This window comes from Mytilus trossulus, chromosome 1 (assembly GCF_036588685.1).
Source record: "Mytilus trossulus isolate FHL-02 chromosome 1, PNRI_Mtr1.1.1.hap1, whole genome shotgun sequence".
NCBI classification, from domain to species: Eukaryota; Metazoa; Mollusca; class Bivalvia; order Mytilida; family Mytilidae; genus Mytilus; species Mytilus trossulus.
This window is the reverse complement of record NC_086373.1, coordinates 74534807-74557320: the sequence shown is the minus strand read 5'-3', so window position 1 is coordinate 74557320 and position 22514 is coordinate 74534807. Positions and strand designations below refer to the sequence as shown.

The window sequence follows — 22514 nt, the reverse complement described above, 5'->3', positions numbered from 1 at the left end:
ACTATTCATTTTAAACTAACGAAGATAAATAAAAAGTTATCAGATTTGATTGTTACTCTAGAAACATATTAATAATTAAAAAAAATGTTTTTGAATGGATTTTGCATTAAATATAAGATTTATGTCAATAAATATAAAACGAAAGTTAAATAAGCACTGAAGGATCCCTTGCACTGTGCACTCGTGAAGGGAAATAACTCTACTTTCACATTGCCACATTGCGAATGACAACAGAACAAGGATAGGTTAAAATCAATATTTTCTTGAGGCTCTACGATAATGGTTTTCTTTCGTTGAAAGGTAAAAGACACTATGGCTGCTGCGACTTTGAAACTCCAGCGTGGAGTTTGTTTCATGTGCAAAAGTTTACAGAGTAAAGTTCATGTAATAAAAACTACTTCAACAAGAGGAACACACAAATACACACATGTGTCTATTTCAAAATCTTACAATAAATACAGCTCTGTTTATAGAGATTTACATGGAACTGTTGATGATCAAACTATAGCAAAAGACTTTGTATATGCCTTAAAGCCAATGGAAAGAAATCTGCTACTTTCAGAATTACAGAATTTTGATTTGTTAAGGAAAACAGAAGGTATGTACTATGTAGAAAAGATCATTTATCATGTTTATATTTATAGTTTTATAATTTAAAAAGTTTTGGTCATATTTTATTTTTTGACTTTTGTTTCAGTTTTGTTTTTTCACAAAGTAGTTTGATAGGTCTTTAATATTGTGAGCATTGTGTTAAATTACACACATATTACATGTCTTTAAGTTTAAATATTGTGAGCATTGTGTTAAATTTCATATTACATGTCTTTAAATATTGTGAGCATTGTGAATTGTATTTTATATTTGCACATTTTTTGTTTAAGACCTTATTTTAAAAGCAAGAAACATGTACATATATTGTTCTCTGCTTAAGCTTCTTCTTTTCCACTTTTAAAGATTATTTAATTTTTCTTATCTTTGTATTTGAATTTGATGCATCTTGATGTCAAAACAAGGATTTATTAAAATTACTATTACGTAAAATCCTGGGCCAGAATGACACTTACAAATTTAATTGTTCAAATTTTAAATTCTTTGTAGCTGCCTGATGAGTTGGAGATTTCTTAAATCGAACATTTTGATTTAACCTTTCATATTCCATTGAACATGTTGAAAATGATAATGAATCAGATTATATCAAGTCAGAAATATGGAAATTATTTTCCAATGATTTCAACAAGTTGTTCAGAAGTCACCTCAATAACTCTTTTCTTTTTGATTATGCGAAATTGAAATACTTATTTCTTTTCCATTATCATGACAATTGATTACTGAGTAAAGAAGTAATTACCATTTTATAGCATCAGTTAGGAGATAAGATACTTTAAGGTACTTTTGCTATATAAGATGCATGGAAAATCATATTAAATTTTAAGATAGAAATAGAAAATATTCTCTGTTGATTGTTGAAAATTCATGTACATTTACTTGTATGTATTATACAATATTAGTATTTAGAACAAACCCATATACAGTTATAGTAAACATGACTAAAGATTAATCTTATTTGACATTTAGTATTGATAAAATATATGGGCCTTAAAGATCAAGCCACACAGTTAGGACAGTGTTCCAGTACATATTATTCTTTTCTTCCTACCAATATTATACAGGACGAGGACATGTGTCAACATATATTTGTTCTGCCTAACAGAAGTGCTGCACTGTTTCCTCCCATTTCTACTACAACACTGCCTAGAAATTACTGCCACCTTTATCTCTCAGGACTTTAAATTTAATAACATAATTTCATAAACAGTACCAATTTTTCTGCTCCAGATACAAATTTCTACAGTATGACTCTGTAGTGATGCTTGAGGCCTAAGTATTTGAAAAGCCAAAGCTTATTGAAAGTATGAAGAGCTGTTAAATAATCCCAATGAACCAAAAAGTATAGCCAAAGCTGGGCAAGGAGCTTTGCATGAGGGAGATTCATTCCTTTATTTTAAATAATTTCCAAATTTAACTTATACAAAAGCTTTCATATCATTTATATACAATTATATAGATTGCCTACGAAAAATATAAAATATTTACAATGTCATGACAAATGAACACATTAATTCACTAAACATACTCATAAAGCTTCAACAGACATGCAGCTCCAAGTGATATTGGAATCGTGATATACATTTTCAAACTTTTGAGCTGAAGAAGTTTTTAGAGTAAAATCAGGTCTAATTGTACTGTTTTAATAAAATTGCAAGACTATAAATCTTGAAAATAATACAATTTTATGCAACACAATTAGATCTGCTGGTGTGCAAAAACTGAAAGCTGAATGATTTTATACCATTAGCATACTGATGAAGCTAGTTTGTCAAGTGAAATATTGCATTGCCTTTAATGTGCCATCATGTTGTAAATATTTTATATGTTTGCATACCAAATAGTGTGTTAAAATCACCTCAGGAAACATTTATTATTTTTATTTGAGTAATTTTTATAATCTTTGAACTGATTAATTCACACTCAAAACATTTGAAATTGCTGTGATGTTATTTATAGGCATTTATATATATTTATATATTTATTTTGAATCTTACATGGGAAAACAAACATTTTTTCTGTTAAAGGTTTCAAAGAATGCATATTTGTTTATAAACATGAATACACTGTTTTTGAATAGCTGAACTTTATATGGTACATCTGAATTTTAAAAGGAAACGTGAATGTTTTATTAGCTTATTTTTTTTACATTTAAAAGGAAGTATTGTAGGTAAGAAATGCTATCTACAAATAGACTATTATGCCCACATCACCTTATACATTTATATTCATACCCTCTAGATGGTTCTGTGAATTTATCATTTTTTGTCTCTCAATATTTACAACTATGTAAATAGATTTTGAATTTTGCTTGCTAAAATAAAAATAAAATAAATGGAAATATGTTAACATTCAGGTTTGTAATATTTTATTTTCTTATTTCTAAATAAACTTATTTTTTTCTATTTTGATAATCTCAAACAAGAGATATACATGTTTTGTAAATGTAGGCCTTTTCATTAAACATCTGAAGTTCAAATTGTATTGCCAACAAGCAAACTCATTTTTTTTCTGTATGAATTGCGGTTATTAAAAAGAGGAAAACATTAAGTTTTTGTGAATCTGTGCCTCCAGTTATTGTACATATATAATAGTTCTATTGTATTTCCTAAAGGCAAACATTACAAGGAGAGAGACTGTATGCAGTGATTTATTATTATTGATTAATCACAAATACTGTACTGATACAGTTTATCTGCAGTTTAATTGTAATTATAAGCTCAATAAAGCCATCACTTGTCCCTTTATCTATTATGACTTTGGACATTAGTCTGGTCAGTTAAGATAATAAGTAATGTCAACTGACATTGGGAAGTGAAGTAACTTACAAAAATTGAACTTTAGCTTTTTGTTAAGGTTGGAAATGACTAAATATTTTCATGAGAATATAAAGTAACACAAATCTTCAGTCACATTTTTTGCTATATAATGACTGTTGGTAATTTCATACTTTTAAATCACAAAAAAACTACTCTTACAATATCTTATTTTGTAATTCCAAATAGAAAATCAGTAAGTCATCTCCATTAACCTGTTTAAAATAAAATATCTTTTTTTTGCAAAACCAAATCCAGTTCCTCTAATAGTGACATAAGAAAATAAAGATCTAATGTAATCTAAAAAATTAAATGCTGTTGAGTTGGTCAACAAAAACATTGTTACAAACATTTGTGGTTTAAAAAGTTTGTATTACTGATTATCTTTATTATAAATAGGTTGTGAAATGAAAATGTTAGGTAAGTTGGTAAAAGCATGTGAAACAATTGTGGGGCTTTAATTTTGTATGTTTCAGTAGTATTTAAACCAGTTCACCTATTATAAACCGAGGATTTCCATTTTACAAAGTACACAGGTTTTGTGCTGTGACAGCGTGCACAAAGCTGAGTCTACAAATGTAACGTCTTCAAATTACAAAAACCATTTACGACGTCGGTATTTTCCCTCAGAAAACGTAAGCGTAACAAAAACACTGGACACTTAGTTTACCACATAATTCTAAACATTCACCTCCAACATATTTCTTTTTTTTCGAACAAAAAAGTGCAGCAAATGCACATTTTCAAAATATAAACAAATATTTGCTACGAGCAGTATAATGGAAACAATTAGCGGCGATGTTGTTGACCCTTTTCAGAAACAGCGTCAAAACGCCATTTCTATAGATTGTAACATAATAGCTGGACATTTAAAAAAATCAGGTGTTCAGTCTGGACTATCGAATTATTCATATGTTGCAGATTTTATTAAACCTCTGGTTTTGCAAATTTCGAATACCAAGTTATTTTATAAATAAAATAATAGCAATTACATATTTTTCTTACCGATTTTTCCATTTTGATTATTAGTCCTTCCAACTTACCACTTCTTACACATTACAAAGATTATTCCAAGCATATCTACCATGGTCGTTTTTGACTTTTTTTGCTGTAAATTTCATATAATATCAGAGTCCAAATCTGAACAGTTCTATTATACGAAAATGTGGGATACACTGTTAAATTTGTATAAGTTTTAGGTCAAAAACTCTATTTTATGATAATTTAATGTTACAAGTTACACCGATTTTTTGCTGTTTTCTTTATGTCCTATTCATGCTTTATAGATTAAATATTAATTTACCTTACTAGTAATGTGGATTCTTATGGCATGCATTCATCATTTTATCATGAAAAAAAAAATCTTATTAAAAAAATATTATAAATACATATAAATATTACATGTTTAAAGCTATTGAAAAAGCGCATTTTACAGTTGCCGTCAACTTTGTGCACGCTGTCTGTAGTAAAGAATTAACGTCATGCGTGCAGAAAGATTTTAAGTACAAATGTAGTATAGTTTAACAGCCAAACATTAAAGTAAAAAAAAAACGAACTAATACTAATGAAGTTTTAAAAAATGTTAAAATGTAGAAATAGAATGATTTACTCCATTGCAACATTTATTTATCAAAGAAACAATACCTTTTTTTAGTACGATATATCGATTTTAACTACTGATTCAAGTTTTAGGATTCATATTGCATGCATATTGGTTTATACAAATACAGAATATATTTAAATGCAGAGGATAAATTCTTGTTTTATAACTTATTTGGTGGATGGACAAGCATGTTGATTATAAGATCTTCTTATTTGTAGTATATTTTCTGTATGGTTTATGTAAACTGTTCTGTACCATTTTATAATTGAAACTAGTGAGAATATTTAACCATTAAAAAAAATCAAAGAAATGCCAGAGAAGATGCCATAAATGAAAGAAATCTAAAAATAACTCTTAGAAATCCATTATAGAACTGGTTGATGTTTGACAAATAAATACAAATAAAACGACAAGATGTTGATTAAGAAAGATTAGAACAAATAGCACTAGTACATTTAAACAAGACGGATCAATAACAAATTGGTGTCCTGGTAGGAGTAAACCGACCTTATAGTCTCATACTATTGTGATGTCATGTAGAAAATGACAGGAAATACAACTGATAGTTAGGAGCAGCATGTTAAATGTTCTATTTCCTGTATTGTAGCAGTCATTGCAGCAATGCATAACAAACATCATTGATTAAACATACGGAATGTTGTTTTCTTTCAAACTTATTAGAATTTCATGAATTTCATGACATCAGACATGTTTTTAAGGTTTTTGTGTCTTTTATGGATCTCTGTTACAAAAATGGAAGGATTTGTGTTTAAAAAATTAAAATTCTATACAAGGAAATGCTAAAATCAATGTTGATATAACCAGAGACATATATACACATATATATGTGTATATATGTCTCTGATATAACTAAAGAATTTGGTCACCAGCGTTGTAAGAAAGATTTATTTAGTTACATGTTATACAACTAATGACACAAACAGCACTTCTAATTCTTGACATTTGTTTATTTCTTTCAGATTCATCTGGTACAACATGTACACCTCCAACAGCTGATCAGCTCAAAAGAGGTAACAAGTAGTGAATAATACCATTTGTTTTAATATAAAAGCATTAAGGGAGTACACTACTCAGTTTCAAAATAATTAGCTTTTCATAACATAAGTATATATTGATAGGGGATTAATAAGGGAACAAAAAGAGCAAAACTAAAATACAGGTCAATGTGCTTGTTTTTGAGATATAAGCCATTGAAATTTTGGCAGGCAAATGTTCTTTCTTGATTTTACATAGCATTATCATTGACAATTTCTCAACAACTGGTAAAAAAAGATTTTATAAAACTTTTACAGATGGCTTATAATTATGCATGTAAAAGATTTCTAAAAAGAAAAATAGGGGTCAATGGGCCAATTTTTTTAAGGCATTCAGATAGAGAAAACCAGAGGATTCTGAAAATTTACAAAAATCCAAAACATTACAAGTGAAATTCTGTAATTTTGATATAGAAAAGATTTTGGTGGACCCAAATATTCTATTTTTATTCATCACTGAATGTCATTAATTTCAAAAGTCAAGATTTACTTCTATAGTATTTGTTTTTTCCAATAAGTATTCAATACACTCTATTAAAATAGTACAAAGCACTTTCCTAACTATAAATAAGAAGAATTCAGAAACAAGCACAATTGTCTCATTGGGAATATCACCACATCTTTTTTATATTAACAATTGCTATTATAATCTATCTCATAAAGTATTTCATTAAAGTACCATACTGTATTCAGTATGGAAAATGAATAACAATTAACAATGTTGGAGTCAACTTATTGAGTAATGATTGTCTCTGTCTCAGTGATGAATGTATTTGAAATTCCTTAGAATAGCGTGCTGTATAAACGTCAATCTATCTAATTATAACAATTTCTTGCTGACTTTGTACCCTTATATTCTCTAATCACTAATGTAATGAGTTGAAATTTGTAATTATATGGGTTATTGTAAACTTAGATCAATATCGAGATGAAAAACCTAGGGAATTATTTATCACATCACAAAATTAAAATCATTATCAACTCTTGTTGACACATGCTGATGGTGTAATCTTTTTTTTTTTTTTTTTTTTTTTATATAAATTAGTTTATATTATGTCAACTTTAGATAAAGGCAAGTGGTTGAATGAAATTGTTTTCTCAATGTTTGTTTCAAAAGGATTTTTAGAAATTGAAATGAATATCCGCATTTCTGAAGGGGAATGATTTGGAACAGAGGAGATTTATGCCTTTAATAAATAGTCCCATTGGTGAGAAAAAGTCAAAAGAGTCTTGAAGAAAGGCCTGTATTAAAACTGATGATTTTTCTATAAAGGAAATGTTAGGTTCTCTCAATGGTAGAATATAATGTAGCCTCTGATAGCCTTCATAGATGACAATATACTGAAATTCATGTAGTCATATACATTTGAAGAATTGCAGTATCTGACATTTAATATTTAGGAATGGCCAATGTGGCTTTTTCGATTATATGCTAAGTGCATTTCCATCGACAATAATTTAATTTATAACGCTGTTCTGGTAAATTACGATTGGGGAGGGAATCATAACTTCTTCTATAGAATGTTTATTTACATAAATTGAATTATTTTTCAGTTTTCATTCATAATGCATTGCCTTTTATTGGATTTGGTTTCCTTGACAACTTCTTGATGATTACAGCGGTGAGTTGAAAAGATAATTGTGTCTTTTACTTAATAAAGAAATCAGTATAGACATCTTAAGTTACTCTCAATATAGAAGTCATTGTAGACTTCTGAAGAGTTATAAGGTTATCATTAATATTGGAAAATGATGGATTGTTTGAAATATCAGACAAAAAAGTCCTGATGGTTTTTAAAATGTAAAAAAAATATGATTTATGTATTAATAATAGATAGGAAAGAAAAATAAAGACACCAATTTTCCATTGTATTAAAATATTGACTATTAAGAAACCATTAGACATGTTAAAGACAAAAACTAGACAAATCACTGTTTATAGACATCCGTATACTGGTGCACACAAGTAAAATATATATCTGTATGCTACTTAACTTTCTGTTAAAATTTGACCTGAAATATTTGGAGTAATATCTAATTTTATTGATCATTGTTTTGAAACAGAATTCTCTTTCGGAGTTGATTTCACGAAAAAAAACAAACTAAGATTGATCGTAAGTATACTGAATTGTTCATGACTAATGATCAATCTTATTTGTAAGATTTTTTTTATGAAAATGACTCCAGTATCATGAGGATGAAGTCTTGGCTTATTTGAATGTTAAACTTCATACCTTATAGAAGACTCAAATGGTAAAAGACAAGTAATGCCATTTTTCTTACTAAAAGTTGATCGTCTTCTTCATGCGTGCCAGCTCCTTCCACCAATACAAAACTTGTAGTGGTGATATATCCATGGTCACTGATCATGAACAGCAACAAACAAATAAAATATAGTTAGTTTTCCCGTTTTAATGGTTAAACACTAGTAATTTTGGGGCCCTTTAGAGCTTGTTGTTTGGTGTGAGCCAAGACTCCGTGATGAAGGCCATACATTGACCTATAATGGTTTACTTTTTTAAAATCTTTATTTTATGAAAAGTTGTCTCATTGGCACTCACACCACATCTTCCTATATTTATTGACAATAATCAGTTTCAAGGGAATTTAACAAAGTATTAGAAATGACTGATACAGCCCCAACTGGCTCATACTGCTTTCATCACACAATCAAATTAAGCTGAGAATGACAGAACTAAATAAGAGTTAAAAAAATGGATTAATGAAAAAAAGTTTATGTTTCTCTATACGTTAGATCACAGTGTGATTCCTATAAGACCAGTTTTCAAATGAATCTATTTCAATTAATTCTGATCTTGTGTTGATATAATGCAACATAAAACATATATTTATATGTGTGAATATTCTGTACAGTAAACGGACACATTTCTTTATATTTTAGGGTGAATACATAGATGTTACTTTTGGTGCTCTTCTTGGCATATCAACAATGGCAGGTAAGAGCGTTACTTCTGAAGTTCTCACAATATATTTTATGAAAGTTAACTACATGTGTTAGTGAAACAAAACCGATACAAGCTAACAAGTAAACATTTTTTTTTAGCTGTTTGGAGAAGGTATATTTTGGACAAAATAAGCCTGTTGTCATGTTATTCTGATATCTCTTCAAATGTGTAACTTCAAGAGTACAAAATAAAGGAGTTGTTCCCTATGATTTTGGCTAAATTATGATTGTTAAGTATGTGAAAATATGAATCTGAAAGATCTTTAAAAAAAATCATGAGATTATCAAAATCTATATATTTTTTTTTTATGACGTCAAAACTACATTTTATTGTGATGTAAAAAATAGAAAACTTCTTGTTTCAAATATTTTATTACCTCAACTATAAAACAGACATGTAAATAAGTTCAATAAAGACCCTCATCATAACTTGTCCTTTAGTTTCACATTTAATTTTCTGTCTTTTTCATACCCCCGTTATACCCCCACTTTAAAAAAGGGGGGTATACTGTTTTACCTTTGTCTGTCTGTCAGTCCGTCCGTCGGTCCGTCCGTCCGTCCGTCAGTCCGTCCGTCCGTCAGTCAGTCAGTCCGTCCCATGAATATTTTTCGTCGCATTGTTCTCAGGAACTACAATACAAGAATTTCTGAAATTTGGTTTCAGGGTTTATCTAAGTCAGCTAAACCGTGTGATGCATTTTCAGATTGATCACTTGACAACTTCCTGTTTACCGAACACTTGTATGATTTTACACATGATAGCCAAGTTGAAAATTTTCGTCACACTTTTCTCAGGGACTACAATACAAGGATTTCTGAAATTTGGTTTCAGGGTTTATCTAAGTCAGCTATACGGTGTGATGCGTTTTCAGATTGATCACTTGACAACTTCCTGTTTACAGAACACTTGCATATTTTTACACTTTTTATATTATCCACTTGCGGCGGGAGTATCATCAGTGAGCAGTAGCTCGCAGTTTCACTTGTTTTTCCTTCTCTTACATGCACAAGGTTTATGTAAGTACAGAATATTAGGTGCAAAAAGGTTCTGAAATTGTTTAGTTTTCATTTTTAAGAAAGTAAAATTTTGCGTAAACAAAAGGAGATATTGATTATATGTCAATGACATAACAACACAAAAGACATCTATATATCAACAGCAGTTTTCAATAAAAAGAAATTCCATTTTAATCCTGCTAAGAGTAATTTTTAACAATTCTAGTGATTTTAAGTGATTATCTTAAAATCTATATTAAAAGACAGAACCTAAGCGAGATAACATTATCAAGGCAAGGGGATAATATACACAGATACTGTCATATAAAATCTTGAAAATATTTTTAATCCTGATTTTTACATAAATGATAAATGTCATCCTGGCAATTCAATAAATGAAAACTAATGGCCTCATAAATATACTGAATTTTATGCATTTAACAGTTTTATACTGGGAAAAATAAAAAAAAGATAAATATCATTATAGCAAATTATTGCCAAATGAGCTAGAAACCTCTAGTTTATCATTAACAGTGGAATATAAACGCCGGTCCCAAGTCAGGAGCCTCTGGCCTTTGTTAGTCTAGTACTATTTTTTATTTTAGTTTCTTGTGTACAATTTTGAGTTTAGTATGGCGTTCATTATCACTGAACAAGTATATTTGTTTAGGGGCCAGCTGAAGGACGCCTCCGGGTGCGGGATATTGAAGACCTGTTGGTGACCTTCTGCAGTTCCCTTTTCTATGGTCGGGTTGTTTTCTCTTTGACACATTCCCGATTTCCATTTTCATTTTTATATAGATGAACATACAACATAAATCTGTCAAGGAAACAGCTTTAACTCTATGTGAACAGAAATACAGAAACAAAACCTCAGTTACAAGTAGGGACTGTCATCCAGAATTTAGTAATGATCAGAAACAATCAAATACATTTTCATTATGATTCAAGTTTTAATGCACAGTTTTAAATTTCTTCTGAATTTATGTTTGGAAATGCTGGATAAATCCCTAATTAGACCTTTTCCTTCAGAATAAAGAAACAATTTTTATATAAATTTTGTAATTATCTTATTTTTCATGATGAAACATGAAATTACATTATATATACATGACAGTATAATATTAGATACACATTATAAAGAATTAATTAATACTTGAAAGATGAATCAAGTCATGAGGATATTATAAGATATAAATATAAATTTTACAATTGATTTTGTTAATTAATTAAATAAAAGTTGCTTCTAGCAAATTGCATTCCTGATTCATTTTTATACGACCGCAAAAATAGATTTTTTTTTTTGTCGTATATTGGTATCACATTGGTGGCGTCGTCGGCAGAAGACATTTGGTTTTCGCACTCTATCTTTAGTAAAAGTAAATAGAAATTTATGAAATTTAAACACAAGGTTGGGATTGATTTTGGGTGTTTTAGTCCCAACAGTTTAGGAATTAGGGGCCAAAAAGAGCCCAAATAAGCATTTTTCTTGGTTTTCGCACAATAACTTTAGTATAAGTAAACAGAAATCTATGAAATTTTAACATTAGGTCTATGACAACAAAAGAAAGGTTGCAATTGATTTTGGGAGTTTTAGTCCCAACAGTTAATTAGGGGCCAAAAAAAGGTCCAAAATAATATTTTTCTTGGTTTTTACACAATAACTTTAGTATGAGTTAATAAAAATCTATGAAATTTTAACACAAGGTTTATGACCTCAAAAGGAAGGTTTGGATTGATTTTGGGAGTTTTGATCCCAACTAATTAGGGGCCAAAAGGGTGCAAAATTAAACTGTGTTTGATTTCATTAAAAAGGGAATTATTGTGGTTCTTTGATATGCCAAATCTAACCTTGTATTCAGATTCTTAATTTTTGGTCCTGTTTTCAAATTAGTCTACATTTAAGTGCAGAGGGTCCAAAATTAAACTTATCTTGATTTTAACAAAAATTAAATTCTTGGGGTTCTTTGATATGCTGAATTTAAACTTGTACTTAGATTTTTGATTATGTGCCCAGTTTTCAAGTTGGTTCAAATCAGGGTAAAAAATTATTATATTAAGAGTATTGTGCAATAGCAAGAAATTTTCAATTGCACAGTATTCTGCAATAGCAAGAAATCTTCAATTGCACAGTATTGTGCAATAGCAAGAAAGTTTCAATTGCGCAATATTGCGCAATACATTGTAGCAAGAAATTTGCAATTGCACAGTATTGCACAATAGCAAGAAATTTTCAATTGCACTGTATTGTCCTGTTTTCCAATTGGTCTACATTAAGGTCAAAGAGTCAAAAATTAAACTTTGTTTGATTTCAACAAAAATTGGATATATGGGGTTCTTCAATATGCTGAATCTTACCATGTATTTAGATTTTGGATATTGGACCATAATAGGTAAATGTCCAATTTAAATTTTTAGGTTTTTAAGTTTAAGTTCTAAGACCACATTTATTCTGTGTCAGAAACCTATGTTGTGTCAACTATTTAATCACAATCCAAATTCAGAGCTGTATCAAGCTTAAATGTTGTGTTCAACTTGCCCCAACTGTTCAGGGTTTGACCTCTGCGGTCGTATAAAGCTGCGCCCTGCGGAGCATCTGGTTGCTCTTTGTACAGGGGTTAAGACACATACAGAGTATTTTTCTATATTAATCCAATATTTCAAATATTCTATCCCACCATATTTTGTGGGGGGAAATGTTCTTATATTTACATTTATTTATATGATATTTGAGTAACAACAAAATATTCTTAAGTTAACTGTTTTGCTGTTGACAGAATCCTCAGACACATGTGACACCTAAAATGACTTCTTTTGCACTCAAAGGCAGGAGAATGCCATAACTTTTAATCTAATCTTTAACAGATAGCCAGAAGTTTTGTGTTACATTACATTCCCCAAAATTTGACAAATAGTTTCTTTAATTTCTGGACAAAATGTACAAAGTTCAGTTTCTTTTAATTTACATTTGATTTCAATAAAATTAATTACATTGTAGAATCCTATTAAAGAACAATCTTAAATTGAAAGTTTTGTAAAAAAGAGATTTTGGTTATAATGAAGGGCATGGAATAAAAGGCAACAGTCTATGTATTGTCTGGTAGTGATTTGCTGTTGACAATATATAGTAGCAGAATAGTCTTATATTTTGTTTGCGAGTGAAAAACAAGCCTTTTTTTGCAGCTGTGTACAGTGATACCGAGCTCTTTGGCCATTCTGATGTCTACAGTGTTTTTAAGAAGCTCTTCATCTCTTATATCATAAAATGACTGCAATACACCATCTCCACAATTCAACTTAAATAAACTAATTGAATGTTACTTTCCAGTGCAGTGACTTCTTATATAAATGTAACAGTTCATTAAGAAATTTTTGGAATTTAATTTTTTAGTCGATATATTGCCATTTACTCGTAATAACAAATGGGTAATGACCATCTGTATAAAATGTGTTTACTATAAATTTGACAATTAAGTAAAATTAACTATGTGAAACTTCTTATTTTTATTTAGCTTATCTTTTTATTATAATATAATAATAAAATTACCTATATGATAGCGACTTTTTAATGACGGTCATACCATATGCACAGTTTAGAAGTATTTAAAAAAAGTAAACTGTAAGAGAGTGTTAATTACCCCGACCATACGCGTACGGTCGGACCATACGCGTACGGTCGGACCATACGCGTACGGTCGGACCATACGCGTATGGTCATGACCATACACGTATGGTCCAAATACTCATATGGTCCGGAACATCATCATATTGTAAATATTTTTTATTTTTGCATACCAAATAGTGTGTCAATGTCACCCCATGGAACATTTATTATTTTTAGTTGAGTAAGTTTTACACTCAAAATTACTTAAATTTGATGTGTTGTTTTTTATAGGCACATATGCTATTTAGGTTTATGTTGAATCAATGTGAGAAAAACAAACATTTTTCTGTGAAAGGTTTCAAATAATACATGTATGTCAATAAACATGAAAAAATTCTTCTTAAATAGCTGAATTTATTCTGGTACATTTAAATTTTAAAAGGAAAAATGTTTGACAAGCTTATATACAGTAATTATTTTCTTACATTCTATAGGAAATGATGTAGGTTTAAGGGATGCTATTCCAAAATGGACTAGTATGGTCACACCACCTTATATTCATAGTTTAATCCCTCTCTATGGATCTGTGAATTATATCATTGGTTACCTCTTAATATTTGTACATTGACTTATTAAATTTGTTTGCAAAAATAAAAGTAAACTGAATAAAAACATGTAAACTTTAAGGTTTGCCTTATTTTTTCTGCTTTTTTCTGAATAAACTTATTTTTACTATATTTTATAACATCAGACAGAAGACATACATGTTTTGTATATATATGTAGGCATATTCATTAAAAAATCTGAAGTTCAAATAGTATGCCAACAAGCAATTATTTATTTTAAGTATGAGTTTCAGTTGTAATTGTAATCAATTACAGCTGATTAACGATTACAATTACAATTACCCCAACTCTGATATATACATTAGAGACAAGTAATTTTACTTACAGGGACAGTATAAGACATGTTTTAAGTTATGAATCATCATGTGGGCAGATAGCACAATTTTCTATCTCCCTGACTATAATTTCTATTTTACATTTTTCTGTTAAATTTAAAAAATTGCACCATTGACTCTTGCTTGTTTTTTTTTTTATATTTATAAGTAAAAATATAACTAATGGGAAATAAAAAATAATATTTTTTTTAAACAATGTATTTCTGCTTGTATGACTAGGCATAGTTGCCGTCAGAGACACCTTTTTTATCTGTTTTATTCCTCCTTATATTTCTAAGAGGATGTATATAAAGAGCTTTATTTACTCTTATAGCATACGATACAGTTACAGGGGAGGTAATGACGTTTCACACTTAAATTGTTATTTTCGTGACATGAAACTATGACTTGTCGCGAAAATATTCTAAGAGAAAAAATACAGAAATTACAAATTATTTAACAAATAACAATTTGTGTTTATCTTTTAAAACAAAAAAAATTATGTCTTTCCTTTGGAATGGAAAATACAGCCACAAATCCAAATTTTGACCAAATATTATAGTGTTATACTGGTCTCGAGGCCAATACAGCAAACCTTGAATCTATACCAGTGCCAATACAGAAACAGCCAGTTCATAACACTTTTATTAAATGATTATAAGAGAATTAAAAACCGGAAGTGAATGTCCCGTATAAGCCCATGGGCCAATACACCTTTTTTTCGGTTTTTTTCTGTATTGGCCCTGTTTTTTCTGTTTCAAAACTTTAAGACGTTACAAAACATTGCACATCATTTAACATGTTTATTTTATGACTTTAATTTAAAAATATTATACAAATGTTTTTATGAATAATGATACTTCCAAAGTTAAGTAATGGCGTAAGAAAATTGAAAACCAGAAGTGAACGTCCTGTATTAGCCTTAGGGCTAATACGGCTTTTTTCCCTCTTTTTTCTGTATTGGCCCTGTTTTTTTTCGTATTGGCCCTGTTGGAAGAGCAATATTAAATCTTGATTTATATCGACAGTGGAACATTTTTAGTATTGCACATGCTGATTTATCCGTATTAGGGCTGATTTGCTCATATCATTTAATAATATCAGATTATTACATGGCATTTTTCATATCACATATATTATCAGCCCGAGGTTCAATATCAGCCCAAGAGCCGCATGGCTCGAGGGCTGATATTGACCGAGGGCTGATAATACATGCGATATGAAAAATGACATGTTATGATCTTTTTATCATATGCTTCAACAATGGAGAAAAATCACAGATTCATATATTGATCCTTTTACGTGGTTCCCAAATAGATGTTCGAAGAGTGAAAAGTTCACGGACGTCAGACCCCAAATTTAGTACATGCAACATGATATCTTCTTATCATATGCCTCAACAGAGTAGAAAAAAAATTAAATTTTGACGAAACGACAAAAAAATAATCAAAAATATACATTATAAACACTGTTTGGAAAAGTCAACTTTTTTGTAAAGTAACTTTCTAAATTATGTTTGAAACTTTTAAAAAATACATATTTTTTATAAATTGATTTTTTTTTGCTTTTGTTTTTTTAATTATTTTACAAAATATACTTTTCAGTATGCAAATAGTTGTTTTGTATACTACTTTGTAATGGTTTTCAGTGATAACGTAGCATTGAGTTGTATTTTCTGGAATTTGCCGAGTTTTACCGGAATGCCATGCGATAACGTTACGGAAAGGCATGTGATAACACTTGAAGCATGTGATAAACTTTTCATATCAGCCCCCTAAGCACCAATTCGAAAAATATGGAATTCACGTTAATTTAATGCTATTATCATACAGTAAAAATCATATGTTATTTAGTCTAAGTAAATGATAAACAAAATTACGACCTCTTTTTACTCAAAAAGTAGCACATGAAGGTATATTTTTTAGTTCATATTTTTTTTAATCAGGTAAAAACCAGTCTATACGGAAATTTTAATAAAATGTTAATATGGGATCAAAACTGTATTAAAAATGAATGTATTACAAAATTATTTTAAATTTTGCATTAAAATATTTAAAAGCTCATGTAGGTAGGGTGCAAACTTTTAATTGTATGGTCTTTCAAATTAAATACATATTCCCTTAAATTTCAGGTTTAATGTTTTCATTGATTTGATTATTTTTAAAAATGACATATTTTGTTAGAAGCAAATATGTAATGAATGAAAATACTGCTTTGCTTCATATTCCCCAAATGATAGAGAATATACCATAGATGTAAACATGTATAAAAAAAAATTTGGATGGAGAGTTGTCTCATTGGCACTCACACCACATCTTCCTATATCTATGTAGATTGTACTTGGAATGGAAAAGAAAAGAAATAATTTATATATTTATATATGAAAATTCTTTAATTGTAAATCTGTAACAATGCCATGTATAAATTTCACTGTTTTATTATCATTCATATTTATTATCATTTTAAATTTCAGCTGCTGCATTAGGTAATCTGCTGTCAGATGTTTGTGGTGTTGGGTAAGTAGCATGTGATAAGGGAGGTAAGCAATGAAAGCTTGCAAATACTATATTATAAAACATTAGAGTTGTCTACCTTGGCACACTTCATAATTTTTTTTCTTCACTTAGATTTTTATGTCCTATCTGGGTTTTTTTTCACCCCATTTGTATATCTGCCAATTACTCTGTACATCCTTAAGAACTGTATCAGGTTAAAGTGTTTGGATTGATATTGTAATTTATGGTCACTTCAACTTGAAACTTAGTACACTATTCATTATGATGTGAACTTTCTAAAAACTTAGTACACTATTCATTATGATGTGAACTATTGAAAAGATACTGTAAATTCATAAATTATTGCGTGCATTTATAATGGGAATTTGTCATTTGTAATTTTTGCGATACTGAGAAAAATCCTAGTGAATTCATAAAAATTTCAAAATGCAAGTTTACATGGTTTAGATTATTGTGGTTATAACCCTGTTGCATTTTTCACACTAATAAAAACATTGCTATAATTTGTGAATTTACAGTATGCACATTAAGTGTTTTGTTCTTAAAATGTCACTGTTCACTAAACATGGAAATGCAATAGTTTTCCAAAGAAACAATATTGTATGTTTATTATTGATAGATTCTAATTAGAATTTACATTCAAAGTGACTTTCCATACTGCTGTGCAAATTTTGATTCCTATGATTTTATTTCCAGGTCAGCCCATTATATAGAGGTTCTCTGTAGTAAATTTGGTGTAAGAGGTCCTGCATTGAAACCTGACCAAGTAGATATGAAACAGACACGATATTCATCCAACACGGTAAGAGTCATTCGTAACTAAGACTGTCTAGTTTTATTGGTTTATTTAATTTACTATATCAAGGTCATTTAATTGCCTTTAGCATAAATAAATATCAGTTTTGTTGCTCTTTACACATGTACATGCTTTTAAATTATAGTTTTAAAATAACTTCTAGTACTTTTTCCAATATATTTACAATTTAATATCTTGCTTCCTTTTTCACCTTTTTTATTTTCCGTGCAATGTTTTTGCGATTTTTATTTTATGTGTTTCTGTATTCATAGATAGTCCCCCTTTACCACTTTCAATATCATTCAACATTGATTTTACTTCAAAATAGGAGATGTCTAGGTAACCATTTTTTTTTACCCCAGTCAACACTTGTGGTAAGTGATGAATCTGATGTTCTTTGGGATTAATATTAATTGACATGAAGATTCTATGGTTAACTTTAGGCGTCTGCTAGTTGCATCTGATTTGAAGAAAAATATTCATAGTATTTATAGTAATTATTTGATAGCCATTAATATCCATGTATTAAACACATCATATAAAACAATCTCCGGACTGATTTTGAAATAAGTCCTGGTTTACCTTTTTATCAATTGTGGGACAAGCATGAATACCAACAAGAAACACTGAAAATAAATAAGGGGAAATACAAAGCACACACCTTGACCCAAACACAAGAAAAAGAGAAATAAAACATCAAAACAGGAAAACACATAGAATAATAAGGCAGAACAAGTTGCATGAACATAACCCTTTACCACCCTCAATATTGTCTGTTTGACAGTGCTTGATGTATGAATATGCAGTCAGATAATGATGTTGATGATTGTGAATGTGTTTTGTATGTCTTAGTTTAAACAATATTTATTCGGATAAATCAATATTAAACTATACATGTATTATACAATGAAATAATATAAAGGATTCAGAAACAAGCAATTTGCTTTTACAAATCTGTCTCCTTTATGTCTTATGTCTTATGGCAAATTGAATGCATATGCAGTATGAAAATATGTTAATATGATACATATATGAACCCTTCATTAAATATTAATGCTTATTAGTTATGGATATTACTGTATAAAGATGAGAACTTATGACAGTTGTCTACATTCAATATGTTGTCTAAGTCAAGCATGCTAATAATATTAATGATTTTTGCAAAGAATTTTCTAGGACAATTTGTTTGTAAAATTTTATTTATAAGCTGTTTTGCTATTGAATAAGTTATAAAGTTATTAAAGAATTGTATTGTTTGAACATATGCGGAACAACTGAGCTGAATGCCTTTATAACTGTCAATGAAATTTAATTACTTTTAAAAAAAATGGTTTAATCAATTTGTTGAAAAGGTTGAGGTACTCCCAAGATAGAACTTACTAAATGTAGATCAGATCTGATCAATTCAAACAGTAGTAAATCTTGGATTGTAACAAATTATGATCATATTCAAATTGAGGATTTTTACTTCTCGTTAGTCCATGTTTTTTTTACTGTTGATCAACAAAGGTTCTTATAAGCCTTTATTGTAAATATATAAGTCTTCTTTAATAAAGACATATTTTCCCAAATATCAAATATATTCAGTTTGACAATCTAATTCAAAAATCAAAACCCTTGCAGTAGGATGGCTCAAGTAGAACTTGAGTAAAACCACAGAAAATAACACCTCATTTATTTTCCTCAATAATACCAAACAAAATAGATGAAAAATTGTAAAGTAATATGCATTATAACATTCTTCAAAAGTTACAATAAAGTAATTTGACTGGTGTAGGATTTATCCTTCTTAAATTGGTTTCTTACTTAAACTGTATTCTTTTATAATTGCAGGGTAAAGCAGTTGGTGTATCGATTGGCTGTTTCTTAGGAATGTTTCCTCTCTTATTTTATGGTCGTGCTAAAGATAAGGAAGAAACCAGTTAACAGTGTTCAACCTAATTAATGAATTGTAATAGTGAAAAACCTTTATAACTGCCTTAACCACTCATATGTTTGTTAGATTATACTGAGCTGCCGGTGGCATTATATTAGCATAGCCAATGATATTAAGTCATTTTTTCATCTCTTTTTCATTTTTCATTTCTGCCCTGGTACATATTTTGCAATTATTTAAAAGATTTTTCCTTCATTTAAAATAGTTGATATGGTGTTATTTTTAGAATCCATCAGAGATTTTTATAAGTAATTTTTTCTTTAAAAGATAAGTTCAAGTTTACTACTGTGGATTCATTGGATACTAATTTTCGTGGATAACATGGGGACAGGGGAACCACAAATTCAATTGTTCAACGAATTACAAATTTTCTTAAGAAATGTATGCAAACTTTGCCAAAACCACAAAATTTAGTACCAACGAAAAATGCAAGTTTTCATAAATCCACAAAAATTGGTACCCACGAAAATAAATGAATCCACAGTTTTAGACAATTTTCCATCAAAGACTTAAAAGACATTGTCAGGAGTTTGTTATTCAGTTGTTGTTTGTTGCTGTATACCATATTTGATTTCATGCATTGTATTTTTACATAAACCAGGTAGTTTTGTTGCTTGAATTGTTTTACATTTTAATGTAAGGGCCTTTTAAAGCTTGCTATGTGGTGAGGGTTTTGCTCATTGTTGAAGACTGTACATCCAATGACCTATAGTTGTTAACTTCTATGTTATATGGTCTTTTATGGAAATTTGTCTCATTGGCAAGAATACCACATCTTCGGCTTTATTTGAAGTTATATCTACAGGTCACAATATAGACTTATACTGACTTCATTATTGTCAATTATTGTTCCATATGTTAAGTATAAAATCCACCTCCTTGTCAAAGTTCAATAAAATAGTAAAAGAGAACTAGTCTAATGACCTCACTTATGTAAAAGAATGAAAGCTGGAAAAAAAACCAAAAGACAACATGATTCAGGGTTTGGACAAATATATAAAAAAAAAATCAATGGTTAAACATGTTTATTAATGGTCATCTCAACCCTCATACCGGGCCTGTGGCCGAAAATCAAAACAATGACTAGTTAACTAAAAGATGATTTATCTCCCCTTCATGGTAATGCTTTATAAGCAGAGACAAATTTCATATAAAATACTGGTAAACAGGAATTTGAAAAATACTACCAGTATTTGTTTCTAGAAATTATGGCATCACATCCAATACATGATCTATAAAAAAAAAAAGCTCATGTTATTCAGCACCACATTTTCATTCAAGCAATATAGAATCACATTATCATGATACAAAACCACCCTGGGAAGATTAAGGGGGTGGGGGTGGAAAGAGAATGACCCACAGGAACAAAACCTATGGTAAACTGTTTAGTTGTTATATTGTTTATAATCCATGTAATTGTATAGTTGTATGCATTCAAATTTATATATTTGTTTTTAAATTAAAGTATTGTTTACACTAGGTTCTCATATTGAAATTTAGAATTTCTATTTGTTAAGGGTAAGAGTCAAAAAGTTTTTGTTATATTGGACAATTTACAATACAAGAAGCATGTACCTCTAGGTAATATCTACATATTTTTTTGTGACAATTCAAAAAATATGTGGCTTAGAGGTATGGATAAGAAAGTTATTCATGATATCTATTAAACAATTTGATTGAACAAAACCTATCATTGGTTCAATTGAAAGGTTGTATCTAGGCATTGAAGACTGTTTATGATCCTGGGTTGATCTGAAACAGTTTTTTTTTGTTAGATATTAAAGAATTTATAATATGTGGAGAGGGGCAATATGCCCAAGGGCAAACTCTTCAAGTGTATAAGAAATTGAAAATGTCCTGTCATGACAAGCAAGAATATATATAGTTTTGCAGTGGACAAATAAAAAATCATTTATTTGACCTTTTAGGTCTAAAGTTATCTAAAATGGTTCAAGAAACATTGGCTTTAACTGCTGAACCCGTGTACCTAATATCAAAATATTTGTATCAAAAATATCCCTAAAAATCAACTACCTTGACCTTGAGGTCAAAGGATAAGGTCATGATTGTATGTGACATACTGTCTAATCATTTAACCCATTCATGCCAATATCAAATGTTGATGTCAAAAGATAATATATCATATTAAGAAAACGAAGAAATAATACTAGAATATCCTGACTCCCATCATTAAAGGAGACATACAAGGTATCCCATAACATTGTTTTTCTTAGGGGCCATAAGTAAAATTGGTTTGAAATAAATGTATGATATTTTATTATAAAGATAATTATTAATGGAAGTAAAACAGCAAATTTAAGCAGGATTCTAATAAACTGGAAAAATTACTTTCAAAGAACATTTTAATTCCCTTTTCCATGTCAATATGTTTTAGTGTGCGTTTTATTACTGCTGATTAAGGCAGTATGTTTTTCTTGTAGATGCAAACAACCAGATTAAGAAGAACACACTTTTCCACTTTTTTGCCATCTTGTCTTCATAATTTAAGAAAAGATACATGTAAGTGTTTATGTTTATGGAGTTTTACACAAATGTTCAATACATGATTTAAAAAAAACAATAGTCAAAATGGTTTTTCATCATTGGTAAATCATATAAATATTTTTGCATTACATGTATAAATACTAAATTGATTGTTAGTTAGTTTAATAGTTGGGATT

General features: G+C 29.3%; 1 protein-coding gene across 2 annotated transcripts; it reads left to right on the top strand.

Moving 5' to 3' along the window:
• The first annotated feature begins 173 nt into the window (after positions 1-173).
• On the top strand, positions 174-20033 carry LOC134685032 (transmembrane protein 65-like). Of its 2 annotated transcripts, XM_063544392.1 has the most exons (8): positions 174-598; positions 3822-3842; positions 6006-6056; positions 7635-7702; positions 8983-9037; positions 17059-17101; positions 17798-17903; positions 19731-20033. In XM_063544392.1, exons 1-8 carry the CDS (start codon positions 313-315, stop codon positions 19821-19823), a joined length of 723 nt encoding a protein of 240 aa, XP_063400462.1. In that variant the 5' UTR covers positions 174-312; the 3' UTR covers positions 19824-20033. The 2 variants fall into 2 exon arrangements, with proteins under 2 accessions (XP_063400462.1, XP_063400471.1); XM_063544401.1 differs by lacking the exon at positions 3822-3842 and having other exon boundaries at positions 179-598.
• Positions 20034-22514: the final 2481 nt, after the last annotated feature.

Bases quoted from the DNA above. Each gene is read 5' to 3' on its own strand.
- LOC134685032 (XM_063544392.1), top strand. From the start codon at position 313: ATGGCTGCTGCGACTTTGAAACTCCAGCGTGGAGTTTGTTTCATGTGC. The intron at 599-3,821 runs GTATGTACTATG...TATTATAAATAG, and splicing joins TTTGTTAAGGAAAACAGAAG to GTTGTGAAATGAAAATGTTA. The intron at 9,038-17,058 runs GTAAGAGCGTTA...TTTAAATTTCAG, and splicing joins TGGCATATCAACAATGGCAG to CTGCTGCATTAGGTAATCTG.